Source organism: Ochotona princeps, chromosome 4, assembly GCF_030435755.1.
Source record: "Ochotona princeps isolate mOchPri1 chromosome 4, mOchPri1.hap1, whole genome shotgun sequence".
NCBI classification, from domain to species: Eukaryota; Metazoa; Chordata; class Mammalia; order Lagomorpha; family Ochotonidae; genus Ochotona; species Ochotona princeps.
In genome coordinates, this window is record NC_080835.1 from 13,359,888 (window position 1) to 13,375,494 (window position 15,607).

Consider the following 15,607-nt stretch of genomic DNA (forward strand, 5'->3'; position numbering starts at 1 on the left):
AATGCACCTTTCCCACAGTTGTAGCCTCATGGACCCAAGTCACGAAGAGCAGAAATAGTCAGTGAAGTTACTTTGTCTTTAGGGGTGTTGGATGACACCATATCTTCCTCAAGGCATTCTTCATTTCCACATTCCATAGCGTATAGATCAGAGGGTTGAACACGGGGGCGATGATGGTACAGAAAAGAGTAAGCACTTTATCTTCTGGGAATGTTGTTGCTGGCCTAATGTAAACGAATATTGCTGGTGCAAAATATAGGACCACAACTGTGATGTGGGAATTGCAAGCGGAAAGGGCTTTGCTGCAGCTCTCTGCAGAGTAAGCCCTGATGGTGTATAGTATTAAAAAGTAAGAGACCAAGACAACAAACGTCACGAAAGCAATCAGGCCTGAATTCACAATGACTAGGATACCTACTGTGTATTCGAACAGGCCAACTTCAGCAAAGGATACACATCACAGAAGTAGTGATCCATCTCATTGGGACCACAGAATGGTAAGAAAATGGTGAGGAGAAACTGACTGGCAGAGTGTACAAACCCTCCAACACAACATGCTAGAATTATTGTGTTACACTTCTGCCTGCTCATGATGACGGTGTAGTGCAAGGGCTTACAGATGGCCACATAGCAGTCATAGGCCATGCCCGTGAGAATGAAGATCTCAATGCTGCCAAGGAAGTGAATGATAAATAGTTGTACCATGCAGTTAGTGTAGGAAATGGCCTTCCTCTCGGCCAGTAAGTCAGTCATCAGCTTAGGGGTCACTGTGGATGTGTAGCAAAGGTCAGAGAGTGAGAGGTAATTCAGGAAGAAATACATGGGCTGGTCAATCAGCTGAGAGCATGTGATGGAAATCATTATGAGTGTATTTCCTGTCCAAATGCCTACGTAACAAAATAAAAAGAATACAAAGCACAGGATTTCAGTATTTCTGTTTTGTGAAAGTCCCAATAGAACGAACACAGTGACATTATTGCTTCTTTCCATGTCCTGGTTTAGGCAGAATGCATAAATCACCTGATATGACAAAATTCATGTAATATTGAAATATGCAATAGATCCATCCTATGAACAAACTGCATTTGATTTATCACAATATCTAGGGAAATAAACATGTGAAGTTCCATTGAAAGGTCTTTCAAATAATTTTTTTTCACTATAAACTATTTGAATTTCACTTCATCTCCCAGCAAATTGTCATCAATTCTTGCCTTAGTAATCAAAAATCTCTACTCCATCAACAGTATTAACTTGGTTTTAAGGAATCTCTGTTTCCAAAATATTGTGCAATACATCGATTTCTTTGTCAAGGATACTGCTGCTGCTCTCTGAAACTCAAAGTTTATTAAGGAAATGTGTATAATTCAATATTTTTTCATTGTGTAACATGTCTGATGTCTTAATGGAATATACATTATGTTAGCATAAAAACAAGAAAATGTATAGAGAAATATTTTAAGGTGTGAAAACATTTCAGATTTTATTATTGTTTACACTTCTGTTTACCTACTTTCTCGATAATCAAGTGAAAATTATGTGCCGACATTTTAACACATAAGAATTCTGCTCTTGTAAGTGATTAAATTAAAACAAAACTCATGAACCTACAAATAAAACTTAAACCAAGTCTCTTTGAAGACTATGGGAGCAAACTCTAGCAGTTCAAGCCCAGTAGTTTCAACTCCAGTTCTTACAGCAGAATGCCTGTGTATGATTTCAGACTCTATGCTCCAACTCCAAATTCCTGGCAATGCAGATCCTATGAGGCAGTGGTGACATTGTAGCACTAGGTTACTGTTGCACGTACGGGAGCCCTGCATGGCAGGCACAGCACCTGCACCACTCATAGTTCAGCCAGCGGATGTTGTGGCCATCTGGAGAGCAAACCAGCAGACACTACATCTCTCAGTCTAACTCTGTCTCTGTCTTTATAACTATTAAATAAGTAAAAGGCAATAGACATGTTTAAAAGAAGACTGCGAAGAAGGAAATACCCTTACAATTAGATTGACTTTACAATGAGAGCATGTATTTTTTTTTCGGTATTTGTGCAACAATCATTTTGCTTAAACCCATGAACTATTCACAGTGGCAAATCCATGGATAGAAGGTGTGTATAGGGAAGCAGGTTGGAATGTAGTTTATCCTCTTCATATTGTACCTAGAGTTTTTACCATTAGTGTGAGTTATGTCATCTTTTTAGGTAAAGTAGAAATGTCTTACCAGTAAAACCTGATTCTGACAGTCAAAGACTAATGGAACATAAAGTTCCTTTGAAAATTTTAAATCACTTTATATGAGACATTATTTTTTAGACAATAAAAAATTTAAAAATTTTAACTCACCATGTTACTCCCATGGTGAATAGTAGAAGCTGAATTTTATAACATGCATGCATCCTCATAAAAGAATTTCATGAACTAAATTAAGATTTCCAAGTTCTAAGACACAAATTATGAACTTTCCTATATCAAACCATAGCAGTTGTCTACCATTACTGAGAAAACTACAACACTGTATTGAAATAAAATAGTATTGAATTCTTCACTGGTATAAATTGTTTTCATCAACAACATTACATATGTGTGATTTAACACTCACTTGCCATATTCTGCTTATTCTATTTATTAAAGCTCTTTCTTGAAATTCAGACTCTAAGAAAAGCCCAAAACATGCTTTTCAAAGGCAGTGTGTCCCTCCTTTTCCACTAAATGTGAGCCCGCTGGAAGTATGACTTAAATCTAGTTACATCACTGCATCAAAGCACAACTGATCATTCTTTAAGAACTAAGATCTACAGCAAATCCTTGGTCAAATGACTTACATTTTGCCATTCACCATAGACCTGTTGTTTACAAATTCATCAAATTCTTTATTTTTCATGATTCAGTTTCTTTAGCTCAGGGATTTCCTATTCCACCTCCCCCATCCACTCCACACTACTCCCCTATCAACCGCCCCCCTCTGTCTCCCCCTATATTGTAACCACAGTTTAGCCCCTCACCAACAGTCACAAGTCCACCATTCTACTATTTAAGTGTTCCTGACATCGTAGGTATACACAATGGTATAAAGAAAAATCTATAAACTGGTAGGCAACTAGCAGTATCATTGAAGTAATATCAACATACTACAGGAAAAAAAATAAAATTACTTTAGATTTACAGAGGTAACAGAGGTAGAGAAATAAGTACATAGCAACACAGGGTATGCCAAGCTGGGATTTAAATCACAGTTAATAACTGTCTCACTGTATTTTCTGTCAAAAATGTCAAAGTCAGAGTTACAGAATAAATTAAATATTAACAAGGGTACTAAAAATAGAAGTGTGTAAACTGTTTGAATCTTCAGGTATAAAACCTGCTGGATTTCAAGTCCTTGCTTTGCTTGAGCAATTCACATTTAAATTGGAAATGTGTGGGCCCAGTGCAGTAACCTAGCAGCTAAAGACCTTACCATGAACCTACCGGGATCCCATATGGGCACTGGTTCTAACCCCGGAGGTCCCACTTCCCATCCAGCTCCCAGCCTGTGGCCTGGGAAAGCAATCAAGGATGGCCCAATGCATTGGGACCCTGCACCCGTGTGGCAGACCTGGAAAGTCTCCAGGCTCCCACTTTCAGATTGAGGCAGCAGTGGCCATTGTGGCTGCTTTGGGAGTGAATCAATGGACAGAGATCTTCCTCTTTATCTCTCCTCCTCTCTGTATATCTGACTTTCAAATAAAAGAAATCTTTAAAAAATGGGAAATGTGCGGGCCCAGTGGCATGGCCTAGAGGCTAAAGTCCGCACCTTGAACGTGCTGGGATCCCATATGGGAGCCGGTTCTAATCCAGGCAGCTCCACTTCCCATCCGGCTCCCTGCTTGTGGCCCGGGAAAGAAGTCGAGGACGACCCAAAGCCTTGGGACCCTGCACCGCGTGGAAGACCTGGAAGAGGTTCCAGGTTCCCGGCCTCGGATCGGCATGCATCAGCCCGTTGCGGCTCACTTGGGGAGTGAATCATCGGATGGAAGATCTTCCTCTCTGTCTCTCCTCCTCTCTGCTTATCTGACTTTACAATAAAAATAAAATATATCTTTAAAAAAAAAGAAGTGTTGCAGAAGGTAAAACAATTAAATGAATAAATTAATCAACAAAAAGAAACCAGTTTTAATCCCTAAGCTAACTGCTTAAAACATTCAGGCGTGGTCAGCCAAATCCAGTGAAGAGAAGGAAAGCTGTCACAATATGCATTTAATGAGCATGATCTGATAAGCTTCGATGTAAACTGGTATTGAAGAAACTGAGTTAGTCTGATGATAAATTGGCATTTTAAAGTATTATTTCTAAGTAATCACAAGGCAGATGATTGCATTCTGTTGTAAAAATACAAACATGTCTTTAATATTATCAAGTAAATTTATGTGTGTGCTTTGAGTTGTGCTACAAACACGATGAGGCTAGATTCACTATTTAACACACAATTTTCATTATATACTCAAGTATTCTCTAAGTGTGTTAGGATGTAGCATGCTATAAACTTATCTTAGAGGACAACAAAAATATCATATTCTAAGATGGGAAGCTTGTTAGATGCAGAATTTTATTAAACTATTAAATCCTAACCAGTGCTATTTATTTTATTTACTTATTTACTTATTTATTTATTCATGCATTATTTACTCTATTTCTCTCTTTCTTTGCTTCTTTTTTTTGAAGGGCAGAGAGAGAAGGAAATACAACTAGGTCTTCTCTCCCCAAGTGACCGCAAAAACCAGAGCTCAGTGGATCCAAAGCCGGAAGGCAACAGCTTCTTCAAATGTCTCCCAGTGGGTTCAGGAGCCCAAGCACTTGGCCATTCTCTACTGCCTTCGCAGTCTATCAGCAATGAGCCGCATCAGAAGTGGAGCATTGGAACTCAAACAAGTACCCATATGAAATGCCAGTACCACAGAAAAAACTTCTATGCCTCCATGTAGCCCTAATTGACTATTTTTTGGCATGAATATGGAAGAATATATAGAAACAGAAGAATGGAAAACATAGAAATTCACTGTCAACTACTTTAACCTGAAAAATTACTTTAACCTATTTCAGCTCCACTTAAATTCTGCTTATAAATAATTCCCATCTAAAACCAAACTATGTTATATTATCTTAAATAAACAAATCATCATGTGTAATGAAGGCTATCATAGACTGAAATGAAACTAGGCTAAATGTAAATAACGCACAATGATATTATTGTTCATACTCTTCCCACATCATTAGATCTGACTGACTGTCAAGTCACTTCCAGGATGACTTAGAAACACTCATGTCTTCAGGTATTTACTGTACCAATTCTCCAATATCAAAATCCAAATAAAGTATGGAGGACTATAAACCAGCAACTCAACCATTGTCAGATTTTTGTTTTATTCTGATAGTGTTTAGGAAGCACATGTTTTAAAAGCTCCAGATGTTTGCTAAGTCCATTTAACAATACAAAACTGGATCTTCTTCTCTCAATAAAGGAGCCTATGGATACTGAATACCCATTTCATCACCTTAACTATTGGTCAAATGTAAAATTTCAAATTATTCTGAAATTCCTAAAAAACAACATCCTCAGGGTGACCTACTATATGACTCTTAAGGGTGTTACATTTAATGTGAATGGTGACAGGAACAATATAAATTTGAAAGACAATGCAAGAATTAATAGATTGAGGCCAGCATCATGGCATAGCAAATGAAGCCTGTGCCTAGAACACAAGCTACACTATGGGTACCAGCATTTGTATGACTGTTCCATATGGGTAGCGGGATGCTTAATCTGCAGTCCATCTCCTGCTGATGCTCCTGGGAAAAGCAACAGAAAATAGCCAAGGTCATGGAACTCTGCATCCACATGGGAGCTTGAAATAAGCTCCCAGCTACTGGCATCTGGCTTTGGTCTCGCCCATCCCAAGCCATCACAGCCATATGGGGAGTGAAACAGTAGACAGAAGATCTAGTTCTATCTCTTCCATTTCTATAACTCTTTAAGTAAACAAAAACTAGTTTTAGTAAATAATTAACACCTTCTTGAAATTTCTAAGGGAGAATATCTCCAAAGACATTTTGAATAGATCCTTACCCAGAACCCCTTGATTCAGACACATATTGCCAAACATCAAAATTTCTATCATTGTAGTGAAATCTTGGGTAAGTAGGTTAGACTTGGAGCAATTTGAGAGACTGATAAGAAGAAGCTTATATTTCATTTTTGGAGAAATTAAGTTTCATGTTATTCTTTTGGAAATGAAATTGATGACAAGATTGAGAATATATATTAGAAAGAAATTCCTGGTGCAATCGAAGTCTAAATAGTAAAATAGTATAAAGTACAGGTTGCAAGGTGAATAACAGTAACTTAACACTTGCCTTTTAGGTTCATTTTACATGAGTGACAATTTACTCCGACTCCCAAAGAAAATTTATAACGCTTCTATGTATATTCTCCAATGATGACTTACCAAGAGAGATGCAATTAAAAAACACAGTGAATACTTAGTGATTTATTGTAATTCCAAATGTGACAATCGAGACCATACCCTCTGCATGGCAAGTTTCATCTCCGTATTTCTCAGGGTGTAGATGAGAGGGTTTAGCATGGGGGCAATCACAGTGTAAAACACAGACACTTCCTTGTCCTCGTTCTCACTTCCTGCAGGTAGTACATAGATGTAGATGCAAGGCACAAAAAACAAAACTACAACCATTATGTGAGAGCTACAGGTTGACAAGGCTTTGCGACGCCCAGCAGAGGACCTTGTCCTGAGGTTGTATAAAATGAGAATATAAGAAGATACCAAAACAAGAAAAATTGCAACTGCCACCATCCCTGAATTAGCGATCACTAAGATATTAACCACACGGATATCTTTGCAGACCAGTTTCAATAGAGGTTTCACGTCACACAAATAGTGATTTATCTGATTGGGACCACAGAAAGGTAAGCTGAGTACCATGAGCAGGAGAGCAATGGAGTGCCAAAACCCCAGAAGCCAAGCCATGACAATCAGCATGTGGCACCTCTTCCGGTTCATGATGACCATGTAGTGCAAGGGCTTGACAATGGCCACATAGCGATCTAATGCCATGCACACCAAGATGAAGATTTCAACACCGGCTAGCAGGTGGAGAGTAAAGAGCTGTGTCATACACTCACCATAGGAAATGTTCTTTCTTACTGCAGCTAAGTCCCTGATTAGCCGTGGAACCACAGTGGAGGTGTAGCTGACATCCATGAGGGAGAGGTGGCACAGAAAGTAGTACATGGGCTGTTCAATGAGGTGGCTGCAGGTGATGGTGAGCAGGATGATGAAGTTCCCCATCAAGACCGCCAGGTAGCAAAGCAGGAAGAAGAAGAAGAGCAGTAGCTCTGTGTGCCTGTTTCCCCACAGTCCCATGAAAATGAATTCTGTGACATTGTTATGATTTTCCATGAAGTCTAGGTGAATCTAAATATGCACATGGGGAGCTTAATCCATCTGCAATAGTAGAGAACACAGTACATATTTAATATTACTTTTTTAAGCTTTTGGAGCTATTTATATATAGATATTTGCTACTTACTATTTTAAACTGTTTTGGATAAACAGCATAATAGTTCTAATCATAGTTAATAAATATATGATTTATACCTGACAATGTATGTGAGTAGCACTCTCATAAATTCCAATGAGATGTTCTGAACTCCATATTACACTTGAATAAATGCAGCATCAATGCAAATATCATTAGTGATTTGCACCAAAACCTTAAATTGTGAAAGATGTCATATGTTCCCATATCTGATACCAGATTCGACTCTTAATTCCTTTGCCACACTATCCATACAACAAATGCAATTCCAGCTGTGTTCCATATCTGCAGAGAAATGTGCTCCTACATTATGCTGTCCTTTACTATGTAACGTATGTAAAGTCCTCTCTCTTTTTGACCTGTATATAACTCACCTAAAAACCTCCATTTCATAATTCTTATTCCATACAGCTAGTATTAATTAATCTGTATGACTAAAAAAGTTTCAAGACTCAATTACACCTGAGAAATTGGATAATAAGTGTTTCAGTAACTTTCCCGTATCATGTGCATGCAAATTCAAAGCGGGAGAGGCCAGAAAACAGAAATTGGAGAAAATATTTTTGGTCATCTGAACATGGAAAGTTTTTTCTTATTATGTAAATGCCTCTCTTTCTCCTAATTATTCATAAGGGAATTTGTTGGGTTGCCTTGACATGTTAAAAATATTCAGAGATTCTGTTATTTTCTGTTGAACTCTGAGAGTTAATATAACTCAGGAAAGATCTGGTATTTAGTCACACTAAGATCTGTGAAGCTCTTCCATATCCATGTTTTAGAACATTCTGAATGACCTCTTGTCAGCATTAATTTCAATATACCTATGCATTGAAATAAAGAAATGTTACTTTGTCTTTTTCACACATTATTGATGCACAACCCTATGTATATATCCCTCCTGTTTTCTAATCATATCTAGCTGTTTGCAGCTGTAGGAAGACTGGACTCGATAGGACAAAAAACCTCACCAGTTTAAAACCATAAGAAACTGTAATCTTGAGAGAACACTCTGATTTCAGGGCACAGGTCCTGAAGCAGTTGCAATGGGAAAACGTTTGAGTATAGAACTTTCTAAACCCCAGCCTTTTATATTAGATCAAAGAGATGTTTCCAGTTTCTAATGCTCACATTCTGTTCAGCAATCAGTAGCCTGCCAGACAAACACATCATCTTCTGACTCACCTCCACTTTATGTGTAGAAATAAATCGCATCCTGTTGTAGACTCTCCTCCTTACGCCTACGTGGCCCTACTTTCCAGAAGTCTTTTGCTGTTAATAAACTTTGGCTCTTAACTTTCTGTTAGTAGTACATGTGTGATAACCAGTTCTGGGCACCAAGTCCGTCACTGAATAACATCACTCAGCTAAAACATTCTTTGCATAAAACACTGATATGCTTGCTGAATTCGTAACTTATTCCAGTGACTGTTACAATGAAGTGAGCAGAATTCCAGTCCAAGGGTCATGAAGCTGAGGATCTGGCCTAAGATATTTCATTATTTCTTTTTCATTGCCATTATGCTACTTTTTCACTGCATATCTGCTTCATCAATAGTTTAAAAATGCTCTAGAAATACTTAATACACACCAAGAACAATACAAATGAATTCACAAAACGAATGACATAGATTGCTTGCAATTCTGGTCAACTTTCAGAATTATCTTAGCCCTGAAAATGTTTTCCAGGAGGAAACTGCTATGAAATTTAATGGATACAAATATTTTCTTCCTATTAATGTAGGATCCCAGTGATGTGGTTTTTGTTTTGTCAAAAAATGATGAATTAGAAAAACCAAGTGCACATGCAGAAAGAAACAGGTATGTTGTTATTGTGTTGTTATGTGTTCAAAACATGTTGAAACGTTTGTGAGTTCAAGCACATTGAAGAGCCCACAATTTTTTTTCCATAATTATGCTACAGCAAAGGTACAGGAAACAAACACAGGTATTAAAGTACACTATAGTGAAGAATATGTCTGCCAGTACTCTTTTCAGGTAGATCCAATCCTGATCTAGTTACAACAGAACACATTGGTTGGAAACCTACAAAATTACATGGAAAAGATGCTCCTAAGCTATTTCCTTTGTGTCTCTGCTATGAACGCTTGAAAATTCCATATCAGAGGTACACAAAGCTCCTTTCCTGTTCTCAAATCTCTTCAGATCTCTCAAACCTTGGATTTTCTTTCCATCACATTCTCTGTTTCTCCTTGCTTTCCTCATTCCCTCGTTCTCTCTGTCATGTCCACCAGCAAACACAGACTCATGTACACCACTCACATGCATGAGAAGCTACAGGGTCATTGCTCAGAAGGATGCTGGTTGATTATTTCTACAAACCTACATTTAGGCAAGATTCCAAAAGTCTCTCCTTCAAAATCAAAATTATTTGTGAAAAATCGCTCTGAGGAAATGTTTCAGTGGTGTATCAGCTGCAATTTGATAGGGTGAAAACAAAACCATGTAAGTATAGTGTTTGGCTCTTAGGATGAATCAGATAAAAGAATGGAAATAATAAAAAATTCATCAGGGAGTATCTTTCCTTTCTTTTACGATCACATATATACAATACAGAAGAAATAAGACTGAAAGCTGTAGTCTCTTAACTATTGGATATGTTTAAAGCAAAAACATTTCCGTAACCTATATCAAGACAAACTGGGTTCCCAGAACTTAAGAACACATTGCATGAAACTAAACATCCTGCATTCATTTAATTTCATCAAATATATTGAAACATAATTTAAAGCATTTAATGTTCTAGCTGGCAAATATAGAATCTATAATCCAAGATATTACAAGTAACAGGGGAGAGATCTACATCTAAATCATATGTGTGTGATTCAATATCTCATAATCTTTAACATCTCAAAGTCAAAATGCAACCATGCAGTCTTTTCCTTCCTATTCACTTGTCTTTAACTGACATCCAGGTATTTCTCAACACTCTCTCCTGAAAATAAACACCAGCAAGACATTGCATAAATGTTAATTGTTTAAATAGAGAAGTGGCTAGTATAACATTTTATATACAAATAGTCACTCAAACTTCCCAATACAATGGTATTCCCACTTTAAAATCCTTATATATAATCACACATCGTTCGCGTGTCAGTGTTGTGCTCCAGGGTGACTCCTTCTACTTTTCTGGTATAATAGCATGAAACAGCAAAGAGAAGCGGAACACACCTGTCTCACCCATGAAGCTTAATCCAAGAGAATCTTCCACGATTCATTGCTAGGACTTCTTTGAATTTAAAGGCAAAAGGCGTACCTGAGGGAAAAACTCCCAAGATATTTTACTGAAGCAAATGCATCTGTAGTTATAATTGTTTATGTAGTCATAGCAATATGTCTTAAGGCTTCTCTCTTTTGCCTATATATTCAGTTTATTAGAAATGAATTACATACGTGTACATAGAATGCCACAAAAATGTTGATATTAGCTTCAACAGCATAGAATCATTGTCATTTTCATGGGGACTTGAAAATTTTTAGTCAATATTTAACCATGACCATTGAAATTTTATCAGCCATATAGAGTATTTTGTGTTTATAGTTCAAGCCAGTGCTGGAGTACTAGATAAAATAAGAAAAATGCTACAATACAAAATTAATGTTCTCAGCACATCTGGCTGCCTATGAATACCACAGAGCCCTGGTAATCCCAAGCAGTATAGAAAACAAGAAAAGAAGTTGCTGAGAGCTTTAGGCCCTGGTATTAACAGTTTGTGGGTGTGCTTGTTCCAGAATTGGTGGCCTAAGTGGACATCACAGCCCGGGTGTGTACTGCTGTTGTCTATTTACCGCATGCCATCTAGATTTTGGAGTTTACAAATCAACTACAACACAATGTTTGAAAAGTTTTAAGAGATCAACTGGGACCTGTTGATAGCTCAGTTGACTAATCCTCTTCCTGTAAGTGCAAGCACCCCATAAGGTCCTGATCATGAGTCTAGGCTACTCCACATCCCATCAAGCTCCCTGCTTATGGCCTGGAAAAGCAGCAGAATATGGAACTATTCCTTAGGACCTGTACCTACTAGTGAGACCCAACAAAAGCTACTGGATCCTGGCTTTGGATTGACTCAGCCATGGCCATTGTGTTCATTCATTTGGGGACTGATCCAGAGGATGGAAGAGCTTTCACTGTCTCTCCTTTGCTCTGTAGATTTGTGGCGCTTTTTTTTCTTAAAAGTGAATGAATCTTATTGAGAAATCAACAAAAATGATAAGGAATTCAGTATTTAATTACAAACTAAAAGATGCAGCATTGTGCTTACAGGATACACACCTTCAACTATAAAATACAATTTCACTATCATTGGATTTTCCTGTTGCTTGTGTCGCTTCTGTTATGCATAACGATCCAGCTCATCACTGAGAACAGGCTATCACACACCCTCAAGAGGTGTGGCATTCTCATACTGCTTCCACTGATAGAACCGATTTACAAATAATTAATTTATATCAAAATTTGCCAAGATACCTTGTCTACCGAGACATGGGATTCCATAGAAGAAGATTTTTTTTTAATTTGACAATCCTGTTTATCAGTTTATTCTGTATTTTGTAGAGTAGTATGGCACTTATAGGAGTGCTCTTTGATTTCTTTTTGACTGATTGCCTGCAAAAGAAAGAACAGGAAGAATAGCCAGCTGGCTTCTCACGCGCACAGGCAGCAAGAGCATTTTTTAAACTGGTTAGGAGGACATAAGGAAAATACGTGCACAGACTGAGATGAACGAGACGGATAGGAACCTGGCGTCTTGGAGCAGAAGCTTCCTGGAGACACACTGTATGACCAATCTGTGGTTAACAGAGCCTAACACAACAACATGTGAAGTCAGGCTAGTAATCTCTGGATTACAACATTCATAGTTTGCATCTCCACAGGCACTCTTACATTTGGCATCCTCGTAGAGACATCCTGATGGCCTTGAACAAACTCCAGCATTAATACTGACAGTGGTTTCCCAAGAATAAAACTTGTTAAGAGAGGATTAGTTGGTATTGCTTGGCTTGGCAGGAAGGCATCTCCTGGCCTTCGCTGTTAATCTGGCTTCTGACACTTTGTCTAATTGCCCAGGCTCCCTCTCAGCCTTATATTATTGCACAGGCCATGCCTGACATCCAGTATTTTTCATGCTCTGTCGTTGTCACAATGATCTAGTTATGGAATATTTTTGACATTCTCTGTCAAAACATCTCAACTTCCAATTCCTTCTGTTCCCAGCTCCTGGCCATCTCCAACCTTTCAGTATCAATGAATCCAAATAATTCCTAACTCAATTTGCCTTACTTTCAACATTTAGCTTTTTGTATGCTTTAGCATTCATCATATTTTTACGGCTAAACAATTTTGTATTGTGAAGACACCAGGTGATGTGTATTTGGGTGATTGCATAATTTTGCCACTGTTCGTGAACTTTTTAATGTGATTTATTTATTTATTTATTTATTTATTTATTTATTTGAAAGTCAGAATTGCAGAATGACAGAAAGAAACAGAGCGACAGAGAGAGCTGTCCATCCTCCCCTAGTTCACTCCACAGATGGGAGTCCAGCATTGGCCAGCACTCAGCCAGGCTCAAGACAGAATCAACAGCCTCATGCGGGAGCCTTCCACGTGGTTACAGGGTCCCAAATACTTGACCCAAGGTTCACTCTTTTACACAGACCATTGGCAGGGAGTTGAATCTGAAGAAGAGCAGGAAACACAGTGGAACTCATACGCAGTGCCACATGGCAGGCAGTGGATTTATCAGCCACATCTTAATCCCAGCCCTGCCATGAATATTTTGTATGAGCCTGTTGACAGTTTTTAATTGCTTTGAATTAATTTCTTGAAAATATACTTGCAGTAGTACATAGTTCTGCAGAATCATACAGTTGCATCAATAGAGTAGAAAATTCTCAATTTCCAAATACTCATGTCAACATTTATAACTGTCCATGTCTTCCTTCTAAAATTATACACACACAAGTAAAAAGAAATTATATTTCATTGTGATATTATTATGGACCAATTTTTTAATTTAAAACCATGTTGATTTTAAAGTTTCCATAATAATGTGTATTACCTGTACATTTTTATGGGTTACAATATTTCAAAAATATAAACAAAATAAACTATTAAAAAGCAAGTGGACTTTACGCAAATGTCTTTCTGTGTTTTTCAAGCTTGCTAGTTCTTCAATTACAGTTCTTTATGTGATGGGTAATTCATTTTTGTGAGCAACTATCATTCCATGTTACAACGGAAATCTAAACCTCATTACCTTCATTTGACTGTAGTTTGGTATCACCTAATACCATATCCTTCTTTACCCAAATCTTTCAACCTCTTTGTTCTTTAATTGTAAACATTACCCTGATGTTGTTTACATAGCTGACAAGGATGCACATCTCTGAGGACCTTCGTTGAGGGCATGGAGAGTCAAGGCCTAGGCCTGGGTGGGACAAATGCCTCCAATTTTTCCTATCTTCTTCTCACTTCTAACGATCAATATTAAGTTGATATTGACTTTTTTTTAAAGTTTCACACATGAGGGAGCATATATAATATTTTTCTGTTTCTTTGTGTCACTTGAAGTTTCACTTTTTTTTTTTTTGCTAATGTCAGGATTTCATTCTTTTCATGGCTGAATAATGTTTCATTGTGCATAGGAACCACATTATACTCATTTACTACTTAGCATACACCGAAATTTATTCTGTCAGCCTTTTTTGAGTAACATTTTAGGAAAAATGAGGTGTAGTAATCTCTCCAATATGCTGATTTCATTTCTTTTTCTATATACTCAGAGTGGGGATTGTTGCCTCATGCAGTAGACTTTATTGGATTCCTGGGAATCCTCCACAAGGCTCTGCCCAGTGATGGTACAGACTTGCACTTTCATCATCATTCTTTAAGGGCTCATTTCCTTGTGTTTCCCTAATGATTAATGATAAATTATTCTCATCATCTTTTTAATAAAGTTATTTTTAAAATCAAACCCACAGCATCATCACAAATATTATATTCAGATATTTTTTCTTTTATGTATTGACTTTCACTTTCATGATCATATTGTATTGCGCACAAGAGATTTAAATTTGGGGTTAATTCATCTTTTTTTTTCTTTTTGCTGGTGTATTGTAAGAGTTAAGAAACAATCGACTCATGAGTATTGAATTATTACAATTTACATTAGTACAATAAGTATTAGTAATCACTTTACTTGTAGTGAATTCTGTAAATACATTCTATACCTTCACCTATGTTAGAACAATTTTTTTTATCAGAATAAACGGTTTCTGAATTGAGTCTTGAAGTATTAGCAATGGTCAAAAATATGAAGTGTGAAGCAAAATCAATGGATAGAGAACCACAAAAGTGTTCCCAGCAATACTGAATTAATATAATTATATATTTAATTAATATAAACAAAAAAGGAAATAAATTATATTAAATATGTAACAGAAAATAATGTTGTATGTGAATTCAGTTGGATCATTATCCGCTCTGAACAGTGTGTGCATGCTGCTCCATTTGGGTTCTGTTGACACTCCCTTTCGCCCTTCCCCAAATGAGATAAAAGTAAAAGTGAGAAAACAAAGAACAAATAAAAATAGGGGAAAATTTATTTTGTATTGTAGCATGTCTCCTGTTTTAACTAGTACTACAACATTCGTTGTAACTAACAACACAAAATACTACATATGGCTGATAAAATTCCAATGGGTATAATTAAGTACTAAGTAACTATTTCCAGAACCCATGAAAATGGCAATGATTCTATGCTGATAAGGCTAATATTAATATTTTGCGGCATTCTAGGCATACTGGTCCACTTGAATAATATATCAACTTTTATGAAGCACTGCTGGCTAAATGCCCACTCACACTTTCAATAGTAAAGGAACAGCCTTCACAGTGGAAGCAGAGACAGAAAGACATAATAAAGTGTAGAAGCTAATACAAGTTCTATACACAAGATTTACACCACGCAAAAAACTTGACCTTTGCT

General features: G+C 37.2%; 2 protein-coding genes across 2 annotated transcripts; both read right to left on the reverse strand.

Annotated features, from left to right (window-relative positions):
- Positions 1 to 67: 67 nt before the first annotated feature.
- LOC101516991 (olfactory receptor 4P4-like) lies at positions 68 to 990 on the reverse strand. Its single transcript, XM_012927020.2, is given in 2 exon segments — positions 68 to 423; positions 426 to 990. Coding segments are annotated over 2 exon segments (921 nt in total).
- Positions 991 to 6,526: 5,536 nt separating this feature from the next.
- Positions 6,527 to 7,456, reverse strand: LOC131480058 (olfactory receptor 4P4-like). Its single transcript, XM_058662446.1, has one exon. It carries the CDS (start codon positions 7,454 to 7,456, stop codon positions 6,527 to 6,529), a length of 930 nt encoding a protein of 309 aa, XP_058518429.1.
- Between the last annotated feature and the right edge of the window lie 8,151 nt (positions 7,457 to 15,607).